The sequence below is a fragment of the Microcaecilia unicolor genome, chromosome 3 (assembly GCF_901765095.1).
Source record: "Microcaecilia unicolor chromosome 3, aMicUni1.1, whole genome shotgun sequence".
Lineage (NCBI taxonomy): Eukaryota > Metazoa > Chordata > Amphibia > Gymnophiona > Siphonopidae > Microcaecilia > Microcaecilia unicolor.
Genome location: NC_044033.1, coordinates 280,491,841 through 280,518,348, shown reverse-complemented (window position 1 = coordinate 280,518,348; position 26,508 = coordinate 280,491,841). Strand labels below are relative to the sequence as shown.

Below are 26,508 nucleotides of genomic sequence, written 5' to 3'. Positions count from 1 at the left end.
TGTCGTCCCAGGACTGCAAAACGCAGAAAGCGTTGATGAGGAGGCCAGATGGGAATATGCAGGTATGCTTTCTTGATGTCCAAGGAAGCCAAGAACTCTCCTGCCTTCACTGCCGCTATAACAGAGCGGAGAGTCTCCATGCGAAAGTGCCGCACTTTCAAGGCCCGATTGACCCCTTTGAGGTCCAGGATAGACCGTACAGAACCTCCTTTCTTTGGTACCACAAAGTAAATGGAGTAACGTCCCTTGCCAGACTGATTTTCTGACACCGGAACGACCGCACCCAGGCGGGTCAGGTTGTCCAAGGTCTGCTGCACTGCCACAGCTTTGACCGGAGACTTGCAGGGAGAGAGTACAAACCCATCTCTTAAGGGTCGGCAGAACTCTAACTTGTAGCCGTCTCTGATGACTTCCAGCACCCAAGCGTCTGAAGTTACTTTGGTCCACTCGCCCAGAAACGAGGACAGGCGTCCTCCAATCTGCACTGGGCCATGGACCAGGACCCCGTCATTGGGTACGAGACCCTGGGGGAGGACCGGAGGGCGTACCTCCGGGACGGCGGTCTCTGCGAAAGGAATGCTGCTTGGGGGAGAAGTTCCTTTTGAAGGAAGAGGGGGCAGAGGAACCCGACTTGCCGGGGCGGTACCGACGGGCTTCTTGAAACCGTCCTCTAGAGATACCGGGGCGAGCACTGGCCCGAGCCCTGACCTCTGGTAACCTCTTGCCCTTAGACGTGCCGAGATCGGTCACGATTTTGTACAGCTCGACCCCAAAGAGCAGCTTGCCTTTAAAAAGCAACTTAGCCAGCCTTGACTTAGAGGCGTGGTCCGCAGACCAATGTTTCAGCCAAAGCCAGCGCCGCGCAGAGACTGTCTGAGCCATGCCTTTAGCCGAGGCTCTCAAGACATCATACAGTAAGTCTGCCAAATAAGCCAAGCCCGATTCCAGGGCCGGCCAGTCAGCCCTCAAGGAAGGATCCAAGGGAGAAGCCCGCTGCACCATCGTCAGGCACGCCCTGGCCACATAGGAGCCGCAAACTGAGGCCTGCAAACTTAAGGCAGCCGCCTCGAAGGACGACCTTAAAGCCGCTTCCAATCTTCTGTCTTGGGCGTCCTTTAGGGCCGTGCCACCTTCCACCGGCAACGCCGTTTTCTTAGTCACCGCAGTGATTAAAGAATCCACGGTAGGCCAAATAAAGGCCTCACGCTCACTTTCAGGCAAAGGATAGAGGCGGGACATAGCCCTAGCCACTTTGAGGCTCGCTTCCGGGACATCCCATTGAGCCGAAATTAAGGTGTGCATGGCATCATGCATGTGGTAGGTTCTAGGCGGGCGCTTCGTCCCCAGCATAATGGCGGAGCCAACAGGGGCTGAGGGAGAGACGTCCTCTGGAGAGGAAATCTTCAAAATGCTCATGGCCTGCATTAACAGGTTGGGCAAATCCTCTGAGCGAAAGATCCGTGCTGCAGAGAGGTCATCCGCTCCATCCGAGCGGGAATCCGTCTCCTCCAAGGAATCCCCAAAGGACCGTTGGGAGAACTCAGATACGCTGCCCTCATCTACATCAGAGGAAACAGCGTCCTCTAAGGCCTGGGCATCCACCCGAGGGCGTTTACTTCCGGGGGCCTCAACCCCTTTATCGGACAAGGGAGAAGGGGCAGCGTTCTGCATAAGGAAGGCCTGATGCAGCAGCAAAATAAACTCGGGGGAGAAACCCCCCAAACTGTGCAATTCAGCAGCCTGGGCCACAGCCCTAGACGCACCCTCAACCGGCGCTCGAAAGAGCGGGGAAGAACCATGCTGCGCATCCAAGATGGCGTCCGGCGCGACACTCCGCGAAGGAGCCGCGCAGGAAGAACGGCGCTTAACTTTAGCCGCTTTTTTGCCGTCTCCCAGCTCAAGGGCGGCCCAAGAAGAAGCCGTCCGAGCAGAGTGGTCGGCCAAGATGGTGGAGGCGAGCAGCGGGGGATGGGCGTTTATGGCGGGAAAAACCGCCGCGCCGGAGGAAGACCCGGGACACTGACCGGCCTCCAAACTGACACCCAACAAGGGCGAATCAGACTTTAAAACCCCCGCATCCCCGCTAAAAGCGCACACGCGGTCCGGGGAGCGATTCTTCGCGCCCTCGCCCTCCGACGCCATAGGCCACGTGGAGATCAATCGGGGAACCCCCTGCCCGCTATAAAAAGGTAAAAATTACCTGCTTCTCGCTCCGAGCTGTAACGACCTGTTGTCCCAGTGAGTAGCTGCAATAAACGTTTAAATAAACGTCGAAATAAACGCCCTTAAGGACGTTCAAAATTTTTTTTTTTTTTTTTTTTTTAACGGAGCCAGCGGGAGGGGGGAGAAAAGGAGGGACCTGGCGCCACCAGGTTTGCACTTGCTCAAGAAGAGCCCTCAACCCCAGGCACTCAACAAAACCTAAAAATTAGGCTTGGAGGCCTAGCCAGAGCTGCTGCTGTGTGTGACCACCACCTGCTGAGATAGAGAACATACTGAGGAGTTTCCAGCAGCACATGACCACATATAGGGAGGCAAAAGGATTGCTCTCTATCTCCACCTGCTGGTAGATGGACACAACCCACCAGTCTATGGATTGATCAGCATGATGATATGGAATGGAGGCAATGTATGCAAATCAAGTTCATGCATATTCATTGTGGATATCCTGAAAATCTGACTGGCAAGGGGTACTCCAGGACTGAACTTGGGAAACACTGGTCTAGGGGTCCCCTTTTACTAAGCCACATTAAAAAGTGTCCGGCGCTGTTGTCAGCACATGGGTTTTCCGCGCGCTGCAGCCATTTTTAGCACCGCGGTAAAATGGCCGAACTTCCATATTTTTCTTTAATGGTCACAAGCTAATTTCCCAATTAGCACATGTCCATTAACGTGGGAGGTCTTACCAACACTTATTTTGTAGGCGTTAAGGGTTCCTGTGTTAACCTCGCGGTAATCAGGCAGTGTGTGGCAATGTGCCTGCACTGCCCTATTACAGAAGGGAACACCTACTTCTCCACCCACAAGCATGCCTCCCATGCAGAAAAATTAAAAATATTTTTCAGCACAGGATTAGCATGCGCTGATGGGCACACTACCGCGGGCAGTGCTTTTTGCTGTGTGGTAGGCATATGTTAGTGCTAGAAAAAGGACCTCTAGGTTTACTAAGGTTGCAAGTACAGTGGTGGAAATAAGTATTTGATCCCTTGCTGATTTTGTAAGTTTGCCCACTGACAAAGACATGAGCAGCCCATAATTGAAGGGTAGGTTATTGGTAACAGTGAGAGATAGCACATCACAAATTAAATCCGGAAAATCACATTGTGGAAAGTATATGAATTTATTTGCATTCTGCAGAGGGAAATAAGTATTTGATCCCCCACCAACCAGTAAGAGATCTGGCCCCTACAGACCAGGTAGATGCTCCAAATCAACTCGTTACCTGCATGACAGACAGCTGTCGGCAATGGTCACCTGTATGAAAGACACCTGTCCACAGACTCAGTGAATCAGTCAGACTCTAACCTCTACAAAATGGCCAAGAGCAAGGAGCTGTCTAAGGATGTCAGGGACAAGATCATACACCTGCACAAGGCTGGAATGGGCTACAAAACCATCAGTAAGACGCTGGGCGAGAAGGAGACAACTGTTGGTGCCATAGTAAGAAAATGGAAGAAGTACAAAATGACTGTCAATCGACAAAGATCTGGGGCTCCACGCAAAATCTCACCTCGTGGGGTATCCTTGATCATGAGGAAGGTTAGAAATCAGCCTACAACTACAAGGGGGGAACTTGTCAATGATCTCAAGGCAGCTGGGACCACTGTCACCACGAAAACCATTGGTAACACATTACGACATAACGGATTGCAATCCTGCAGTGCCCGCAAGGTCCCCCTGCTCCGGAAGGCACATGTGACGGCCCGTCTGAAGTTTGCCAGTGAACACCTGGATGATGCCGAGAGTGATTGGGAGAAGGTGCTGTGGTCAGATGAGACAAAAATTGAGCTCTTTGGCATGAACTCAACTCGCCGTGTTTGGAGGAAGAGAAATGCTGCCTATGACCCAAAGAACACCGTCCCCACTGTCAAGCATGGAGGTGGAAATGTTATGTTTTGGGGGTGTTTCTCTGCTAAGGGCACAGGACTACTTCACCGCATCAATGGGAGAATGGATGGGGCCATGTACCGTACAATTCTGAGTGACAACCTCCTTCCCTCCGCCAGGGCCTTAAAAATGGGTCGTGGCTGGGTCTTCCAGCACGACAATGACCCAAAACATACAGCCAAGGCAACAAAGGAGTGGCTCAGGAAGAAGCACATTAGGGTCATGGAGTGGCCTAGCCAGTCACCAGACCTTAATCCCATTGAAAACTTATGGAGGGAGCTGAAGCTGCGAGTTGCCAAGCGACAGCCCAGAACTCTTAATGATTTAGAGATGATCTGCAAAGAGGAGTGGACCAAAATTCCTCCTGACATGTGTGCAAACCTCATCATCAACTACAGAAGACGTCTGACCGCTGTGCTTGCCAACAAGGGTTTTGCCACCAAGTATTAGGTCTTGTTTGCCAGAGGGATTAAATACTTATTTCCCGCTGCAGAATGCAAATAAATTCATATACTTTCCACAATGTGATTTTCCGGATTTAATTTGTGATGTGCTATCTCTCACTGTTACCAATAACCTACCCTTTTTGGCGCTGAAACACGGCCCGTGTCGGGTCTTTGGCTAATAAAATACTCCTGTTGTCCCACCCTTGAAGGCCCAGTGTTGCTTTTTTTCCTTGTGTTTCTCTTACTGTATACTGTATTACCCTCTCTGCCTGTACTATACTCTGCTCATGTCTTTGTCAGTGGGCAAACTTACAAAATCAGCAAGGGATCAAATACTTATTTCCACCACTGTATACCCTTGGAGGAAAGAAGAAACAGGGGTGATATGATACAGATGCTCAAATATTTGAAAGGTATTAATCCGCAAATGAACCTTTTCCAGAGATGGGAAGGCGGTAGAACCAGAGGACATGAATTGAGGTTGAAGGGGGGAAGACTCAGGAAATGTCAGGAAGTATTTTTCCACAGAAAGGGTGGTAGATACATGGAATGCCCTGCTGCAGGAGGTGGTGATGAAAACGGTAATGGAATTCAAACATGCGTAGGATAAACACAAAGGAATCCTGTTTAGAAGGAATGGCTCTACGGAATCTTAGCGGAGATTGGGTGGTGACACCTGTACTTGGAGAGTAAAACCAATGCTGGGCAGACTTCTACAGTCTGCGCCCTGATCGTGGCTGAATAAATATGGATGTGCTGGAGTGTAAATTTTAAGAGGCTTCAATGTTAGCTTCAGAACTTTTAGTACAGGAACAGTGCTGGGCAGACTTTTATGGTCTGTGCCCCGAGAAAGGCAGGGACAAATCAAACTCAGGTATACATATAAAGTATCACATACCATGTAAAATGAGTTTATCTTGTTGGGCAGACTGGGTGGACCGTTCAGGTCTTTATCTGCCGTCATTTACTATGTTACTATATGCTACTATGTTAATTCTCACCTGTTTCCATAATATAGTTCCTCTACATAAAGATTCCTCTGATCTAAGAGCCATTAGAAAGTTAGAGATGTCTGTAAAGGTCAGTGTCTCCTGAAATAAGGAGAAATAATTCAGTATTAGAACAGATACATAAACACAGTGGCACTGAATATATGGATAATGCATGTAACTCACTCAGATTTCCAGATACTGTTCATAGACGTTTTAGCACACACAGATAAAGATACTGTACATTCAATAGCTGCTGATAAATATATTCTAGCTGATATTCAAAACAATGGCCAGAGATGGCCATTGACCAGTTAAGAACATAAGAATAACCATACTGGATCAGACCACTGGTCCACCTAGCTCAGTATCCTGTTTCCAACAGTGGCCAATCCAGGTCACAAGTAACTGTATGGGGCTACCCGCTAATTTTCAATGGCACTTAACCGGTTATTGCTGCTGAAAAGGAGAAATTAGATCTTACCTGCTAATTTGCTTTCCTTTAGTCCCTCCGGACCGGACCAGGATTGGACTGATGGGTTGTGCTCGCCTACCAGCAGGTGGAGACTGAGAAAAAACTCTGACTCTAGAGAGCCAATAGGAGCCCTGGCCATGTGACCTTAGCCTCAGTATTTGAATAACAAAGCAGGAAAGAAAGAAAGACCTTCTGTGCTGTATGGAATCCTAGCAGCCACAAAGCACTCGGCAATGCCAAGTATCAGAGCTCACCAGCAACTCTCACCAGAGAAGTGGTATGGCCCGATATGTATTACAGCTCACCAGCAACTCTCACTAGAGAAGTGGTATGGCTCACTTGTACTATAGCTCACCAGCAACTCTCACTAGAGAAGTGGTATGGCTCACTTGTACTATAGCTCACCAGCAACTCTCCCCAGAGAAGTGGTATGGCTCACGCATAATATAGCTCACCCGCAACTCTCACCAGAGAAGTGGTATGGCTCACTTGTCTTATAGCTCACCAGCAACTCTCACCAGAGAAGTGGTATGGCCCACTTAAGATTTTATATATATTCCATCAACTGAGCTTACCAGCAACTCTCACCAGAAAAGTGGTAAATCATATTTAAGGTTTTATAGATATTCCAGCAACTGAGCTCAGCCACAACTCTCACCAGAGAAGTGGTATGGCGTATTTAAGGTTTTATAGATAGATTCCAGCAATTGAGCTCACCAGCAACCACCAGAGAAGTGGTATAGACCACGTAAAGTTCTGTATATATAGTATTGTTCCACGAATCGTAAAGGAATGAATACACTTCCTACTGAATACACTTCCTACTTAATAAAAGAAGCTAAAGAGTAGAGAGAACATGGGAGGGGCCTGGTCCGGTCCGGAGGGACTAAAGGAAAGCAAATTAGCAGGTAAGATCTAATTTCTCCTTCCTTAGCGTCCCTCCGGACCGGACCAGGATTGGACTGATGGGAAGTACCAAAGCAGTAATCTGAAGGGAGGGACCCTATGAAAACTGCAGAGAAATGTTCATGCTGCATAGGCCACCTGGCGACAACTAACATGTAGTGTGTCCCAATGAGCAAAATAAAATGAAACTAGGACTAAGTTGCCAACTTACCAATGTGCACTGAGAGCACCAAAAATTGCCGTAGTAAGAATAGAGCCCGCTTCTGAAGTTGTGGAATATGTTGTAATACGCTGTGGAACTGCCCTCTCAGCGAGAAGAGAAATAGACATTCTCATTTCCTTGATCCTTCGCGATATAGCGGGTTAGAAACAATGAAAAACTTTTACGCCTACTGGCTAGAAGGACAAAACCAATAAGAAAAAAACGATTGGGAAAGGTGAAAACTTTAAACTACAGCAGACCGAAAAGAAGTTACCAACCGTAGAAGTATTCCACACATAGATCTACTTGCTGCAATGGCTACTGGGAAACACTGCTTGAAGAGGAAAACTTTATAGAAAAAGTTATGGCTACTAGAAAACAGAACTTTAAGAGTCTGTTCACCTAGTTCACCTAGCTGGTGGACGAAGCGGGAGGTACAGGTGCAGGACTCCTTTAAGAAACCGCTTTGACAGTGGATGCTGCATAAGCGTGCGGTTGTCAACAGTATCATGCATCACTGATAGAGCTGCCAAATGAACTCTAATGGATGAGTAAGACAGACAAGATTTCGCAAGATGCAGAAGATATTCCAAAACATGCAAAATGGATACTGTTTGTGGAATGAAGTGGCGAGAGGAGTACCACAGAGTGAACCGTCGCCACTTTGATTCATAGGACTTTAATGTAGATTTCTGTCTGGAAGCAATTAAAACTTGAAGTACTTCCTGCGAAAATATCAAAGATGTTGCAGACCCAGTAACCACGCCATAAGTTTGAGTGACTGGGGGTCCGGATGTAGAAGGGTGCCTTGGTTCTGCGTAAACACCTAGTGAGATGATGGAAGAAACGCATAAAGAAGGCTGAAAAACCCCTGCTGGACGTTGGCATCTGTCCCTGTCTCCGTCAAGACTGTTGCTGAACGGAAGAAGCAAGAAATGTTCGTGAGCCTGAAGGCAAAAAGAGATAGCCCTGAAGTGTCGCAGTGAGGAAGTAAGGCTGAAAAAATGAGAGTCCATTCACCTAAATGCAGGGTGACACAACTAAGAAAAAATGAGTACAAACTCAAGAGTATACTCTTAACTCCTCCTTGGCGGATGACATAACCCATTGCCATGGCAAGGACCAACATAGCTCTCTCCGCCTTGTTTGTCAGTAGGGAAAACAAAATTCACCCGAAGGTAAAACGAATTGCTGAGGTCCCCCAGAAAAAAAATATATACAAACAAGCTTCTGCCAAAAAGTGTACTGCATGAAGCATCCCAATGACAGAACTAAGGTTCTTGAGATAACTAGATGACACTTAAATAGTGCGATTGATGACCCTGAGATTCGCAATAGGATGAAGGAAAATTCCTTCTTGGGCATTAGAAAGTAAAATTGCATTCTGCAGAATAGAGCGAGGAAATGGCCGAAGGCCCAAGGTCACCAAGAAAAATATAAACTGGGATGTTTGCAGAGGAGACAAAAGACTGTGCGCCAACCTGACTAAACAAAGAGAAAATCAGAGATATCTGATGAGAGATCAAATGAGAGATCAAATGAGAGGCCTGGCTACAATCACCACCCAACCTAGAGACTGTAAGAAATGCAACACCCGGTGCGTGACCTGAGAACTCTGCTGATAAGACTTTCTCCAATTAGGCAGTCGTCTAGGTAAGAATGAAATGACCCTAAGAGCGCAATGAACATCCTCTTAGATCTATAAAAGAACGGAAGAGAGAGTACTGCTGAAAATGACCGGTTAATGCATAAGCAAAAAACTAGCCATTCTCTGGATCCTGAGGAGAAGAGGAAGGGTGACCAAGGACACCAGTTAAATAGGGCTACAAACTCCAACCCTATCTCTATGGCGTTCCATAGTTGGGTAAGTTCTGAATATAGAAAGTTCTGAATATAGGAGTCCACCAGCTATGGTAGTACGCTCCGGACAGAAAAAAATTGTCCCAGTATGAACGTCTGATTCACCGGCCTGTAATTTCTTGGATCTCCCTAATCCACATACCACTAATCCACGTACCACGGTCATGCGTCCTCCCTCACTGAGATGTAGATTGTAAGCTCCTTTGAGCAGGGAACGTCCTTCTTTGTTAATTTGTACAGCGCTGCGTAACCCTAGTAGCGCTCTAGAAATGTTAAGTAGTAGTAGTAGTACCAGACTCACACCCAATAGATATGAATGTTGAGCTTGTTTCAGGTTAAAACACCGAACCTAGGCCCAGGGTCCCCGGTGTTCCTAGTGGTGAACAGCCATGGCAAATATTGTATGCGTTAGTTTGCAGAATTACTGCAAAGCCTTGCTTTTGGAGCAGAGATTTCTGTTCGATACTCTCGTGAGAGGTTTTTTTTTTTTTTTTTCTTTTCTTTAATGCTGTTCTGGCTGTAGAAAGGTGGACATTTGAGCTTCCCCAGAATGGCAAAACTTATGTACCTATGCCCATTAGATATGAATGCTGGACTTGATGGACTTTAGGCCTTACCCAGCATAACCATACTTATGTACCTATGGTATAAATACACAGAAAGTGAGTGAATCCCCTTCCAATTGAAAGAACACTCTGGAGTGAAGGCGCATAGAATGAAAATGAAAAAGGACAAACTTGGAAATTACCTGTAACGAAAAAAGTGAAGTTGTGCCACAGCCACTTGGTGAAGGCAGTGTAGACAAGACTGTATCTGAATTCAAGAAAGCTTGATATAACATCAGGTCTCTAAGGAAGAGGAAGAGATAGCAGATGGTATGTATAGGCATACTGGACCAAACCAGGATGTTTATAATCTGCCAATGCTGAACTGATAGAGTAGAGACAAACACGAGTAGATGGTTTGAGGACCGTCCACTATCTTTAAGTGAAAGGATGACTTTATTCTCTAAGTGACCATATGTCCTGTAAAAACCAGAAGAAAGCTAAAATGAAAAATGAGAGGCTTCAAGGCAGTTGGAAAAGAAGGGAAGACATGAATAAAGCATGCCTGCTAAGGCAGCTGAGTGATTGGGAGCTTGGTAGACAGGACTGTCCCTCAGAGAATATGAAAGAGCTGATATATCCCCATGGCATCTGAACAATATACTGTATGCCTCTAGAGAAGGCTTCTTAAAGTCGGAAAAAGAAAACACTGTATAACACTACAGCCATTGAGAGTGTCTGTTAAGTTCTTAAAACACTATATAACATCATAGGCATGGAGTAAAATGCTTGAAAGGAACTAATATATTATGGTCAGAATTGCAAAGTACCAATCAATTGACTCTTAGACAATGTAGTCCTATTCACCAGGGAATGAGAAAGACAGAAATTTACTCTACGCCTATAGAGAAAGTTTCTAAAGTTCTTAAAACACTGTATAATACTACAGCTATTGAGGAAAATGCTTGAAATGAATTATGATATTATGATAAGATGTAGATTTTCCACCAGGCAATGAAAAATGACTGAGCACCAGAAAAAACTAGTGTTAACAGCCCCGTGACACATAGAAATTTAAAAGAAGAAAAGCTTGTTATATATTCATATATGAAAGGAGCCCCCTTTCAACCAAATATTGCCTGCTGATGTGAAGAGCATTTTAGAATACGCCGTTCAGCACATACAAAAGTGTACACATCTTGGAGCCGAACTGCTCTATGAACTGCAGCCTTACCTTCAGCAGAGAGATCCCCGACTGATAAGATGGAGGGAGAAACAAAATGGCCGCCGTTCGCTCCACTGGCCCTGTGGCGATCGTCGACAGTGCGCCAGACACCTCCGAACAAGCGGAGCCCAGTGGAACGGCGAAGAAACAACAGCCGGCGAAAAAGGCCCCGAAAAAACTGGAGGCAGCACCGGACCCGAAGAAACCTTGAAGGGAGAGCAAAATTTACACGTTCCGGCTGCGTGAACTGCGCGACGCTGACCGACAGCAGCTGTTTGAACTTTTAAGCCATATCGGAAAAAACAGGTGGCCGCGCTTACGCGGTTCGCACATTTCTTTTTTTTTTTTTCATTTGTTTAAACTGCCGCCGCCAAAACGCAAGAAAATGGAGGAAATTAAATCTGACGAGAAAAATCGCTGTTTAAAGTCACAGATACTGAATTATTTTCTTCTGTTTTTTTTTTTTTTTTTATAACCCCTCAATCATAATAAAACACTGGAGCTGCCTGCTCGTTAGAAGTCTGGGGAAAGAAAGGCTGCTTCTTTGAATTTCCTTTTATTTGATTTAATTCTTTTAAAGCAGCTACCTGTTAAAAGTGGCTGCCTCTCCCAAAGACGGTACACCTTTCCAGAGAAAGGGACGGCCCTTCCCTGCTAAGCCAGGGAGATGGGGAGGAAGGGGGGTGGACTCGAGACACCCAAGTTTAACACCCCCGAGGCTGTCAAAGAAAGAAGAGAAAGGAAACCCTGTCAAGCCTCTAAATAAGATTCCAGGCACAGAAGAATTATCACAAATATCTGTAATATCTAAAGAGAAAAGGAGAGAGACTAATGGGCTCACTTCCTACCTGCTGGGAGACTGAGAAAATACTGAGGCTAAGGTCACATGGCCAGGGCTCCTATTGGCTCTCTAGAGTCAGAGTTTTTTCTCAGTCTCCACCTGCTGGTAGGCGAGCACAACCCATCAGTCCAATCCTGGTCCGGTCCGGAGGGACGCTAAGGAATTGGTGGTTAGCGCCTAAGTTAAAACTTACTATTTTGGGGGCGTTCTGGGGTGGGGTCAGCAGTTGGGCCAGTTAAACACCAATATTCAACACTTAACTAGGCAGGGTAATTGCATAAATGGGACAGAATAAAACACAGTCCTATCTTTATGTGGTAACCCATGGCCAGTTAAGTTCTGAATATTGACTTAACCGGCTATGCATTAGCAGGCTTCGTGTAAACCGGATATTCAACGCCAAAGGCCGGACATGGCCGGCAATGAATATCTGGGAATGCCAGCAGCAGTCAGTAAAACGCTTACCGCCTCTGGCTGAATATTGATCCCATAAATTCTTTTGTATCAGCACAATAATGTTTAAGCAATCTATATGCCCTTTTATTCAGCTAGCATAGATCTGTGCCATATCAGCAGATTTATATGGAAGGCTGATTCCTAGAAGTACATAAGACCACCACTAGGGGTCATAGTGGCTGTTTTGTGAGCCTGAGCCAGACAGACAGGAGCAGAGGAGGCTTACTTCTGCCCTCATCCACGTTAATGTTACCATCAGCGATCACCCTTGGGTAAGACCCAGGAGTGATGGGAGAGCCAGAGGGGATCAGGGAAGGTTAAGGGGGGCAGAGTGAATGGATATATGTGGGTGGAGGTTTCAGTAAGAGAGGGGCCTATTCTTTACTGATCAGAGGGTGGATTAGGGGGCTAGGAGGGGTATGCCATGGGCAGTTGAAAATGGTAATTGAGCAGCGGGAGGTTTGGGGAGGTCAGGTTACTGGCTTAGAGGTGTGCTGGGGTTGGGAAATGGATGTCAGAAGGAGGATCAGATGGGGTTCATCATGAGGATATCAGATTTGAGGGAGGGGTGCAGGAGAACCACCATCACAGCAATTGCCTGTTGTATTATTTATTCTCGCTAGGATCGCACCATGTTACCTGAAATGCTAGATATCACAGGCTACCTGGCAATGCATGTAACGTATTACTGTTGCGCTCTTTAGATTATTGCAATATAATATATTTGGGTTGCTCTCAGGTGCTGTTGGGAAAGTTAAAGACTATTCAGTACTGCATTATGACTGATTTTTTTCCTTGAAACATTCTAATCATTTATTGGCTTATTATTCCAAAGTTCACTGGCTTTCAGTGACTGCAACGGTCTTATTTAAACTTTCATGTTTAACGTATAAAGTCTACTATGGTTTAGCTCCTTTTTATTTGTTAAATGTTTTACCTTGCTAAAAACAATTCGGGTTTCTTTCATTGTGGGTATCCTGAAAACCTGACTGGCTGGGTTGCCTCCAGGACCAGGATTGGAAACCACTGGTTTAACCTTTTTACCTTTCCATTTATGAAGGGTAAAATATGAAAGAGGTGTATAGATTCCTTGCTTTCTTACCAGGCTGCTAAAATAGGCAAGGAAATGTCTTCTTTGATAGTTCAGGCATGAAGCTACGTGTATTTTAGACGTCTGCTTAAAACATACTTCTTTCAGAATTATGGAAAGAAATGAATGTATTAATTGATGATAATGCTATACTGTAATTCCTGGTTTGTCCAGTCTCTGTTTGTAATCCGCATATAACTGTGAGGTATTGCAGGCTGTACAAACAAAACGTTAATGTTATGTTATATGCAGGGCAGATGCTGGCACACCCCTTGCATTTATTGGGCAGGCTTGGCAATTGCCACATTAATTTTTGTCTTTAACATAACTATGTGCAAATCCATACCACACCTTAGTCTTCCATTTAGGAGAGAATTTTATAAAGGAGTGTATATGCTAGTATATGCACACTAAATGTTACTTATAAAATTACTCCTCATGTATAAGTATGTGTGTACTTATACATTACTGGATTGTACACATATCTGGGAGCAGATTTTGGATGCAGTGTAAACATAGAAAGATTTTGCATGCAGTCTTTATAAAATACATGTTTATGTGTACATTTAACCAGCTCCCAGTTAGTGCAACTATGCACTGGTGCATTTTAGCCGAAATACCTGAATATTTTTGTGACTATTTTATAAAGACAAGCAGTGTCCACTCAGCCTCCTGACTAATTTATACGGATTAACAGCCAAAAGTGTGTCCAGCACTTCCCTTGCAGTTTCCACACAGACATGTTGCCTAATGTGCTTTGCTTTCAAGTCTTAAGATCGTGGATCCACATAACGTGTTAACTGCACATTTAGGATTAGCTTCAGTAAATGGCACTCAAAATTCAGCACAGGAAAATACTGGTGCTAAGAGTGATTCAATAAAGGGCAAACTACCTTTTAAAGAATCGCATTTAGTGCCAATTCCAGCACCTAACTTTAGGCACCAGACTTACACCTGCAGAAACATGGTGTAAATGCTGGCGCCCAAGTTAGGCATGCTGTGGCTCTATTCTATAATTTCACATGCAACATTTCAGAACACCCTGACATGCCCCCCCCCCCCCCCTTTTGAGTTATGTGCTTGTAGATTTAGGAGCTAAGTCTTACAGAACAGCGCACAGCCAGGTGCGTGTGCAAAATGTAATGAATGTCAATTAACATCAATAATTGGTTGTTAGCACCCAATTACTCATGTTAATTGTTATCAATAGAAATCAAACAAAATAAAACATGGAAAAGAAAATAAGATGATACCTTTTTTATTGGACATAACTTAATACATTTCTTGATTAGCTTTCGAAGGTTGCCCTTCTTCGTCAGATCGGAAATAAGCAAATGTGCTAGCTGACAGTGTATATAAGTGATAACATTCAAGCATTACTATGATAGTCTGACAGGGTGGGAGGATGGGGGTGGGTCAGAGGTATGCATAGGGACATCAAAGCATATCATTGATATTCTAACAGGATGGGTGTGGGTAGGTGAGGGGAGGGTGATCAACAGAGACATACAGTTTTATGGTTTATAATGGGCTAGGAACCCCAGGTCCTTGTTAAGTCCTTTCTGTTGGGTGTTAAAATATTCAATCATTCTGACTTCAAAGGTCTTACGTTCTTGTATGGTTTTAAAGTTACCTTTCAGTATTCTCACTGTGAAATCACTGATACAGTGTCCTGGTTCTGTGAAGTGCTGTCCCACCGGGGTGGGGGCCCTACTGGCTGTATTGTTCATGTGATGTCTATGTCATGTTAATTGGAATGTTGCTCAATTACTTTGCACATGCATCATGGGTGCACACACAAATTTCAGCGTGCAGTTCTAAGCGCCATATATAATCCAGAGCTTTAAGCATGCTAGGCCTTAGTGTGGACCAAAACTTATGGTTAGTGATCACTAAAACCCATGTTTTATATACCTTAGAAAGCATGCCCCATAGTGTCCATAACATACATTTTCTTCAAGCACACGACTCCATCCTGTGAAACTGTTGATCTGCAAAGATGCAAAACCAACCAATGCTTCCATTTCTATTTATTCATATAGTACTACCAATCAATAAAATCAGAAGCAGGAAGCCTGCAAGGGAATCCGTGGGGCCGTTAGACCATGAAGGAGCAAAAGGGGTACTCAGGGAGGACAAGGCCATAGCAGAAAAACTGAATGAATTATTTCCTTCAGTTTTTATGGAAGAAGATGTAAGAGATCTACCTGTACCACAAATCATTTTCAAAGGTGATGCGAAGAAACTGGAAGAAATCTCAGTGACTTGCAACACATAATCAGCCAAATCGACAAACTAAAGAATAGTAAATCACCTGAACCAGATGGTGTTACGATTCTGTTATGTTTCTGCTTGAATCCTACCAGTCAGACAGGAGAATGCTTGAAACCGCTCCTGATTGGTCCGTCAAGGGCCGAGCTGATGTCAGTCTGTCTACATAAGCTTGCACCTCCCAGCAACCCCTGTTTTGGCGTTTACCATGGGCATAGACTGGGGGGGCGAGGGGGCATTGCCCCCCCCAAATGACGACGACTTAGTCTTCTTACCCGCAGCGGCGAACTGGCGGGCGGGGCACCAATCCAGTAGTAAAAGCAGCAAGCAAGCAGGCTTCACTCCGTCCTTTGCTTCCCTGCCCTCTCAGCGTCCTGCCCACCCGAAAGGAAATGACATCAGAGGCAGGCTCAACGCAGAGAGGGCAGGGAAGCGAAGGACGGAGTCGAGCCTGACTGGTTGCTGCTTTTACTACCGCCGTCCGCTGCTGCAACTTTGGTACTAGAGAGAAGTGGAAGTGAGCCAGCCTATCTAGTCCACTGTAAGGAAGGAAGCCATTTGGTAAATCTCTGTTTCCAATCCCCCGTGCAGCCGTCGCCGTTCGCTCAAAACACAGCAAGCAAACCTGTGAGTTGCTGCATCCACGCTGTCGTTCTTTATTGAGAGAGAGAGAGATGGGAGATGCTGCGAAGGGGGAGAGGAGGGAGGAGACGCTGGATAGAATGGGGAAGGAGATGGAAAGAAACAGGATGGGCAGGGGAGAGAGAGGAGAATTGCTGGACAGCAGGGATTTATGGAGGGGACAGGGGAGAGAGGAAATTTGCTGGATATGGGTGGATGGAGGAGAGGGCAGGGGAGAATGGAGAGTTGCTGGACGGATGGAGGGAGGGGAGAGAAGTCAGAGAGGAGATGCACATGGATGGAGGGGAGGGAAGAGAGGAGAAATGCTGGAAATGGATGGAATGGAGGGCAGGGAAGAGAGGAGAAATGTTGGACAAGGATGGAGGGAAGGAAAGACAAAGGAAGGAGATGCACATGGATGGAGGGGAAGGGAAGACAGAGGAAGTAGATGCACATGGATGGAGGGGAATGAGGAGAAATGCTGGATATGGATGGAGGGGAAACTGCTGAGTTTAAGGGATGGTTTGGAACACGTTGAGGGCAGATACTGAAACTCGAGGAAGAATAGGGACAGGGCTACAGATGGTAGGCAGGACGCATAAGGACACAGGAGGATGGTGGACATGATGAGAGAAAAAATATCAAATGGAAAGAAGACACTGCATAAAACAGAAGACAGTGGGCCCAAAGCGAATAGAAAAACTAAATGATCAGACAACAAAGGTAGAAAAAAGTATTTTATTCAGAATTTATTAATTGGAATATGTCAGCTTTTTGAAATGCGCATCTGTGATATTTTGCATGTAAGTTTCAATTTTTCTGGTATTGCTGTATGCTGAGTCTGACTTCTTGAGTTAACTTTCCAGTTCAGTATTTTGCTTCATATTTTTTGATTTCTAATTCCTTGTGTCATGTCTGTTGTGTCATGTGTTTTTCATGTGTGATCAAGGTGCAGCATTCTGCTAGCGTGTAGTATTGGCAGTCCTTTTTGTTTTGCTTTTTTTTTTCACGAGGTAGTGTATTGGTGTTTTAGAGCCTGGTGTAATTACAGTTCTGCCTTTTCACGCATAAGGTTGTAGCTCGTTCTGTCCTTGGAATTAGTGCTGTTATGGTATGAGTGTGTTTTTGCACAAGTTTGTGTATAGCGTTTTGCAGTACTGCAAAACATCAGAAAGGGTGTAGAGCCTAAATCATGACACACTACCTCTTGAAGGATCTACATATAGAGCCTATGCATTTCTAAGGTCAACACTGGCATGGTATGGGAAGGGGGGTGAGGAAATACTACTGGAGAGGAAGAGGGAGTGCTGGGTAAGGAGGAAAGAAGGAAGGAAGGGAGAAAGAGCTGGCTTGATATCTCATACATATTCATTATGGTTATTCCCCAAAAAAGCCAGCTCTTTTTCCCTTATATATGCAAATGAATATGCTAATATGCTCCGCCCCATCCTTTGCCCCCCCCCCTTGCTTGTGTGAGCTGTTAGCTCTGTGATTGTGTGAACCCCTTTGCTTTGTGTGAGCTGTTAGCTCTGTGCTTGTGTGAACCCCTTTGCTTTGTGTGAGCTGTTAGCTCTGTGGATTCCTTTGCTTTGTGTGAGCTGTTGCTCCGTGCATATGTGGAGGATTTCTCCTCTCTTGACTGCAGTTTCTGTTTGCTCTGTCTCTGTCCATGTGTGGCTAATTACCCTTCTCCCTTCACCTGGTAATCTCTGTGTAGCTCTGGTGCTGAGTGGTGAGTTACTTCTCGGTCTGTTCTAGGTTCTTGTTTTCTGTCTTCCTTCTGAGTTCTCTTGTGCTGTGTTCATTGCTGCCTGTCTGGTACTGTCCCTTGTTTCTCTCTGTGGGGGTTGTTTGTTTGTTTTTCTTTGTGCTTCTGATTACCGCTGCGGTGTGCCTCAGCTTTCTGTTTGTGTTCTGAACTGGGTTTAACCAGGGGCGTAGCCAGACTTCGGCGGGAAGGGGGTCCGTAGCCCGAGGTGAGGGGGCACATTTTAGCCCACCCCCGGCGCCGCAGACCCCCCCCCCCCCCCCCCCCCGCCAGCACTACCACCACCAACCTGCCGATGACCCCCTCGACCTCCCCCCCCCATCCGCCATCACCTACCTTTGCTGGCGGGGGACCCCAACCCCCGCCAGCCGGTCTTCTTCCTTCGTTTTGTTTCTGAGTCTGACGTTCTGCACGTCAGACTCACAGAAACAGAATGAAGCCTTGCGATCTCCAGGGCTTCATTCTGTTTCTCTGAGTCTGACGTCCTGCACATACAGACTCAGAAACAAAACGAAGAAGACTTCGGCTGGCGGAGGTTGGGGTCCCCCGCCAGCAAAGGTAGCAGACGGCGACGGCGGGAGGGGGGGGTTGAGAGGGTCGTTGGCAGGGGGGGGTCCAGGGCCAAATCTATGAGGGCCCAGGCCCCCGTGGCCCCATAGTAGCTACGCCCCTAGGTTTAACCCTTTGTCTGCCTCACCAATTTGCTTCATTTCTTTGAAGACATGAATAAACATGTGGATAAAGGTGAGCCGGTTCATATAGTTTATCTAGATTTTCAGAAAGCTTTTGACAAAGTTCCTCAAGAGAGACTCCTCAGAAAATTAAATAACCATGGGACAGGAGGCAATGTTCTGTTGTGGATTAGGAATTGGACAGAAAGCAGAGGGTAGGTTTAAATGGCCACTTCTCTCAGTGGAGGAGGGAGCCACGGGGATCAGTACTGGGACTAGTGCTATTTAACATGTATAAATGATCTTGAAATCGGAAAGACGAGTGAGGTGATTAAACTTGCAGATGACACAAAACTATTCAAGGTTGTTAAAACTAATGAAGGCTGTGAAAAATTGCAGGAAGACCTTAGAAAATTGGAAGACTGGGCATCCACATAGCAGATGAAATTTTATGTGGACAAATGCAAAGTGATGCACATAGAAGAATAATCCAAATCATAGTTACCTGATGCTAGGGTCCAACTTGTTGGCCAGCAACCATGAAAAAGATCTAGGTGTTGTTGTAGACAATATGCTTTCCATTAATTTTTTTTAAGAACAGAATTATACAAGTTCAGATACTTTGAAACTAACAGGAAAGGACTTTAAGATCTGAGTTTCACTATAAAATGAAACTGTCTAACTTTCTGATCACCCCTATCCATTTTCCCCTCCTCTCTCCCCTCCTTCTACCACCTCTCCCTTCAGACTATCACTGGAATACATTTATGACTCTCTTAAATATTCTATCATTCTCAAATTATCACTGACCTTAAAAAGCGGGTTTTAACCTCAGAAAGCTAATAATAAAAAAATATATAGTCCAATATAAAAGTATTACTTTATATTCCTTTTTTTGTTTTGCTTTTATTTGTTTTTAGGTAGAATTATTTGAATCAATAATATAAAAATAATATGGCAACATTACCTCAGAACAATTCTAAAAGAAAATAAAGTTACTTACCTGTAGCAGATGTTCTCCAAGGACGCAGGCATATATTCTCACATGTGGGAGATATCATCCACGGAGTCCAGGGTGGACACACTGCCATAGTGGACTGTCACTTTAAAACTTTGAAGTACTGCCCCCACCACACATGCATGGGTGCCTTCCCGTCCAACACTCGAGCACAGGACCAGCAGTATAATACTAAAGCTAAGAAGACAACTTCAAAGGGAGGCAGAAGGATATGAGATTATGTGCCTGCTGTCCTCAGAAAACACCTGCTACTTATAAATAACTTCGCTTTCTCCGCTGATAATCAGGCATGATATTTTCACATGTGAGACTCACTAGCTGCCAGGCTCAAACATATAATAATCTTGTGAAGGAGAAAGTGATTCTGGCAGAAAAAAGGGCTGGGGAGTGGAGTAGACATTCAAGCAGTAAATGGACTTCACAGGACTACTTGTCCAAACCGGTTATTCCACCTAGAATGCTGTTCTAGACAGTAATAAGCAGGAAAGGTGTGGATCGAAAACCATGTTGCGGCCTTGCAAATTTCATCAACAGAGGCAGAGTGGAAATGGGCTACTGAAGCCACCATGGCTCTTACATTGTGAGCAGTGACATGGGCATGAAGGTTCAGCCCAGCCTGAGCAAACATGCAGTAGATACAGTCAGTCAACCAGCCAAGCCGAGATAGTACGTTTTGTAATGGGAATCCCTAATCTGTTAGGGTCAAAGGATACAAAAAAACTGGGAGGACATCCCATGAGGTTTTGTTCACACCAGATAATATGCTAGAGCATGCTTGCAGTCTAGGGTGTGCAGTGCTGCATCTTCAGGATGACAGTGTGGCTTAGGGAAGAAGTGCAATGAACTGACTGAGGTAAAATTCTGATACCACTTTAGGGAGGAATTTTGGATGGGTTCGGACAACAACCCTGTTCTAGTAAAACTTGGTGTAAGGTGGGTCTGCCAAAAGGGCTTGAAGTTCGCTTACTCTCCTGGCAGAAGTGCTATTAAAAACAATACTTTATATGTGACAAACTTGAGGGAACAGGAATCGAGTGGTCTTGAATGGAGGTTTCATGAGAGCTGTGAGGATGACACTGAGTTCCCACACCACCGGAGCCGGTTTGATATGAAATAAACCTTCATAAATCTAACTATAAAGGGATTAATGAAAATTGGCTTATTATCAACCCTAGAGTGAAAACAGCTAATGGCATCATGTGTGCTCTGAGTTAGTTTTCAGATGATAATCAGAAATATAGAGGAGGTACTCCATAAGAGTAGGAAGAGAGCACCAAGCAGGGTTGAGTGTTCTGGTTGTACACCAGAGGGAAAATCTTCTCCACTTAAAATGGTAACATTTCTGTGTAGGTGGTTTCCTAAAGGATAAGAGTATTTTAGAGATCCTTTCTGGATGATTTAAGAAATTTAAGTCTATGACTTCAACAACCAAGCCCATCAGGGTCAGAGAGCAGGGACCTGGATGGAGGAGAGACTCCTTGTTCTGTATTATTAGGGTTAGAAAAGGATCTAGCCTCAATGGTTCCTTGGATGATAACTCTAGAACAGGGAACCAAATTTGACAATAGAGAGCAATTAGTATCATGGTCCCTTGGTCTTGACGTAGTTAGAGAAAAATTTTCCCTATGAGAGACAGTGGGCGAAAAGTGTATAGAAGATCCATTCCCCAGAGGAGCAAGAAGACATTTGGCGCTGCATGGTTGGGTGCATAGATTCTTGAACAAAAGCAGGGATGCTTGTTGTTCTGAGGAGAAACTAAGAGGTCTATCGTTAGGGTTCCCCACTGCAGGAATATTCAATGAGCTACAGATATGCTGAGGGACAATTCATGAGGCTCATGGACTCTTCCCAATTTGTCTGCTACAGCATTCTGTTTGCTGGCTAGGTAAACAGCTGTTATAGAGATGTGTTGAGAAGCAGCCCAAGTCCATATCTTGATTGCTTGTTGACATAGATGGTAAAAACTTGTTCCCCCTTGTTGATTCAGATAATACATCACAACATGCTTGTCTGTGTGAATGAGTATTATCTGATTGAGAAAGTTCTGAGGGAGTTCCAGCTCGCAATTCCAGGAGATTGATATGATGTCATTTCTACCATGGGGATCAAGAACCCTATGTGTGGAGATATCAAGGTGATCACCCCAATCTACCATGGAGACATGTGAGAAGAGACATCAAAGGACTGCCTTGCCAGATATTTATGACAATATAGAAATTTCCTGTGAAGTTTGAGGAATTCAGTCTTTTCAGGAGGAAGGAAGATTGCAAAGGAGAAAGTATTTTGTATTACAGATTTTAAGTAAATTGTGGAATAAAGTTGATAATGTAATATGCGACTGGTTAGCTCCGAGGTTTAAAAACTGTCAATGCTTCCCAGTCAAAAGAAGGGATCGGAGGCCTTAAAGGGCATAAAGAGAAAAATAATTTAATAAATTTAATAAAATGATAGAGAAAAATGTAAAATATGAGAAAAAATATCTTGAAAAAGGGAAGGCACAACAAAGGAAGTTTGATATGCTGAGGAGAGATTAGAAACTAGAAAGCTGCACGGCTTCCGTCCCCGTGGGGATGGAGGTAGTTCCTGTGGGGTTCCCACGGGGATGGAAGCAGTGCTGCGGGGTTCCCGCGGGGACGGAGGCTGTTCCTGCGGGGTTCCTGCGGGGACGGAACCAGTTCTGTGGGCTTCCCGTGGAAGTGTAAGCTGCACCTGCACCAGCCTCTCATCTACCGAATACCAATTTATTTGAGTGCTGTCTCCTCCTCCTCCTCTTCTTCCTTGCTTTAACAGCATAAATGTGGAAAGTCTTCCATTAAGGAGGCGGTAGAGTCACAAATGATGACGGAATTCAAAAAGGCGTGCTAACCTTAAATGGCTGCATGTGTGTGGATATGTCAAGTGACACTTAGATGGCGACGCTGGCTGTGATGAACTAGAGTTGATACCTGGCAGACTTGTATGGTCTGTGTCTCATACATGGCAATCTGGTGTAGGATGGGCTGGAAAGGGCTTAGACAGCAACTTCAGTGGCTGGAACATGAGGACAGTGCTGGACAGACTTTTATGGTCTGTGTCCCACAAATGAGAACATGAATAGGCTGGAGTGGGCTTCGATGGCAACTCCAGCAGTTGGAACATAAGGATGGGGCCAGATAGACTTCTGTGGTCTTTGTTCCAGAAACACGAAAGAAAGACCATAATCAAGTATATAATATCACACTCATTGATTTAATGATGAATTGATCATGAGTGTGACTATTGGGCAGAGTGGATGGACCGTTGAGGTCTATTTGCTGTCACTTACTATGTTACTATTAATCCTCTTTGCTCCCAGGCTGGTGCACAGACCTCAGCTCTGACACAGGCACGAGAATCAGATGTCACCTGACCTACTGGCGCGTGCATGTGGCGACCTCTCAGCACACACTGCCAGTGAATCAGAGACAAATCTTACATGTGCGCACCAGAGTGTTCCAAGTTCCAACTTCCGTTCCTTCCTTGCCTACAGTGCTGTGGCTCAAATCCAGAGAAAGACTGAGGGAGCTGACTGGAACTTTCTTTTATGTACTATTAAATTCTTACAGGGATGGGTGGGGATGGGTTAAATTCTTGTGGGGACGGGTGGGGACGGGTTGGGATGGTTTAAATTTTTGTGGGGATGGGTGGGGATGGGTAAGATTCCAGTGGGGATGGGTGGGGACGGGTAAGATTCCAGCGGGGACGGGCGGGGATGGGTAAGATTTCTGTCCCCGTGCAACTCTCTATTAGAAACCCAACCTATCTGCTCCGTGAAAAATGATACACTGCTTGTCCTGCGATGGAGTGTTGAGAGGGAAGGCATCGCACATGGGCGGTGGATGCTCTGCCCCGAAGTTTTAAACTGACAGTGTCTACACCGGGCTCCGTAGATGACAACACCCACATTTGAGAATATCATGCCTGCTTGTCCTCGGAGAAAAGAAAGATATTTTCAAGCTCAGTTAAAACTTGCATTAAAAAGCATAGGGGCCATCTCTATGGTTGCTAGTGGATGCTTAACACTCCCAATATTGAGCATGTTCCTGTGCAGAGAGAAGGAATTTGGATTGGCACCCTATATAAACCATTAGATACCAATCACTACCAGTAGGATTTCAAAAGATGGATTTTATAGTTTAACCACAGGATGCTATAGTTCCAAGGCAACAAGTATTGCCATCATGGGCAGCTTGACCATTGGACTAGATGAGGCACTGACTCAGGGCACCACATGGAATTGCTGTGCGGAAGGGAACATCTGGAAGAAGTTGTAAAGCAGTGAGCAAACTAAAAGAAGATACTGCAAGGGCAACAAACCTTTTTTTAAGGAAAGTAAATTAAAGTAAGAGGGAAAAGGAGGCCGCTTTAGTTCTCAAAGGTAGTAGCTGAAAGGGTATGGAAAAGGAGGATATATCTTTTATAAATTACAAGAGAACGCAGAAATAAGAAGGCGACAGTATCTGGAAAAGTAAGAGAAGCTGGTGGAGAAGTCAGGAATGCAAGAATGCAAATATAGTAGAAAAAATAGTCAATACAGTAAAATAGGGGAACAAGACTTTCTTTTTAGATATGTTAGTGATAGGAGGAAGTGCAAAAGTGGCATTGTGAAACTCATATGTGAAGGGGAGGAATATATAGAAGCTGATAAAGATAAGGCGGAGTTGCTTAACAAATATTTCTGTTCTGTGTTCACAGCTGATGGGCTGGGAGTAGGACCATAGAAAACAAACACAAATAGGAACACAGAAGTGGGTAGTCCCTGAACCATTTTCAGAAGACTGTGTTCTTGAGGAGATGCAAAATTAAAGGTGGGCAAAGAAATGGGACCGGATAGCATAAACCGAGGGTACTGAAGGAACTTAGGGAAGTTCTAGTGGCTCCACAGGCTGCCTTTTTCAATGCTTCTGTAGAGTCAGGAGTGGTCCTGAAGGACTGGAGAAAAGCAGAAGGTTGGGAACTACAGGCCGGTAAGTCTGACTTCTGTGGTAATCGCTTTTAAAACAGAGAATAGTAAAGGTTTTGGAAAGCAATGGATTACAGGACCCAAGGCAACATGGTTTTACTAAAGGCAGGTCTTGTCAGACAAATCTGATTAACTTCATTGACTGGGTGACCAGAGAACTGAAACTAGAGAGAGCGCTAGATGTGGTGTATTTAGATTTTCGCAAAGCCTTTGACACAGTTCCACAAATAAACCCTAAAGTGACTGACTGGGAAAGGAATTGGTTGAGTCGAAGGCAACAGAGGGTAGTGGTAAATGGAGCTCATTCTGAGGAAAAGGATGTTACCAGTGGAGTGCTGCAAGGATCAGTTCTTGGGAAAGTTTTTTAAAATATTTTCGTAAGCGATATTGCTGAAGGACTGTCTGGTAAGGTTTGTTGTTTTGCGGATACCAAAATCTGCAATAGGGTACACACCCCTGATGGTGTTGATAACATGAGAAAGAATTTGGCAAAGCTAGAGGAATGGTCTGGAATTTGGCAACTTAGATTTAATGCTAAAAAATGCAGGGTAATGTATTTGGGCTGCAAAAACCCGAGGGAACGGTACAGTTTAGGAGGTGAAGAACTTGTATGCACAAAAGAGGAGCAGGACTTGGTGTGATCATATGTGATGATCTTAAGGTAGCAAAACAGGTAGAAAAAGGAAAGGTGAAAGTTAGAAGGATGGTTGGGTGCACAGGAAAAGGAATGGCCAGTAGGAAAGAGGCAACAATGCTCCTGTTTAAGACTTTGGTGAGTCCTCATTTAGAATATTGTGTACAATTCTGGAGACCATACCCTCAAAAAGATATAAACAGAATGGGAGTCGGTCAAAAGAGTGGCTACTAAAATGGTCAGTGGTCTTCCTCATAAAGCCTATAGGGACAAAGATCTCAATATTTATTTATTGATTTGCTGCATTTGTACCCCACATTATCCCACCCATTTGCAGGCTCAATATGGCTTACATTGTATTGCAAAAGATATAATGGAGGAGTGGCCTAGTAGTTAGGGTGGTGGACTTTGGTCCTGGGGAACTGAGGAACCGAGTTGAATTTCCACTTCAGGCACAGGCAGCTCCTTGTGACTCTGGACAAGTCACTTAACCCTCCATTGCCCCATGTAAGCCGCATTGAGCCTGCCATGAGTGGGAAAGTGCGGGGTACAAATGTAACAAAAAAATAATAATAATTATGAACAGAGTAAGAGGTTTATTCTAATTTAACATATTACTATACAAGAATTGAGGAAGATATGTCTGTAGAATGATTTAACTCATACTAAGAAGCAGTAAAATATAATGATCAAAAATGATAATATGATTAATATAATCAATTCAGAGGGATCAGTAACTGGTTGGTTTAGATACAGAATAATTATGTCATTAAGGAGGATTCATACTGTAAGTTTCTTCGAACAAGTGCGTTTTTAATAATTTCCTGAAATCTGTCAAGTCCCGTGTTATTTTTATAGTATTCGGTAGTTTATTCCATGCTTTTGTGCAGAGGTATGTGATGGTAGATGTGTGTAATGATTTGTATTTGAGTCCTTTACAGTTAGGGTAGTGGAGGTTTAGGAAGGTACGTGATGAACTTTTGATGTTTCGTGCTGGTAAGTCAATTAGGTCTGACATGTATGAAGGAGCTTCTCCATGGATGATTTTATGGATTAATATGTATATTTTGGAAGAAAAAGCGAGAGAGGGGAGATATGATAGAGACATTTAAATATCTATGCGGCATAAATGCAAAGGAGGCATTTATCTTTCAAATGAAAGGACGCTCTGAAATGAGGGGGCATAGAGGTTGAAAGTGAAAGGGGGCAGACTCAGAAGTAACCTGACATAAGTACATAAGTACATAAGTAGTGCCATACTGGGAAAGACCAAAGGTCCATCTAGCCCAGCATCCTGTCACCGACAGTGGCCAATCCAGGTCAAGGGCACCTGGCACGCTCCCCAAACGTAAAAACATTCCAGACAAGTTATACCTAAAAATGCGGAATTTTTCCAAGTCCA

The 26,508-nt window shown here is 44.8% G+C and overlaps 1 protein-coding gene across 1 annotated transcript in view; it reads right to left on the bottom strand.

Moving 5' to 3' along the window:
- The window catches only part of TARBP1 (TAR (HIV-1) RNA binding protein 1), a 919,966-nt gene that overhangs the window by 603,989 nt on the left and 289,469 nt on the right, over positions 1 to 26,508 (bottom strand). The window contains exon 9 of the mRNA XM_030198123.1: positions 5,555 to 5,644. Within this exon, the coding sequence (XP_030053983.1) occupies positions 5,555 to 5,644 (90 nt within the window). The remainder of the gene's footprint in view (positions 1 to 5,554; positions 5,645 to 26,508) is intronic.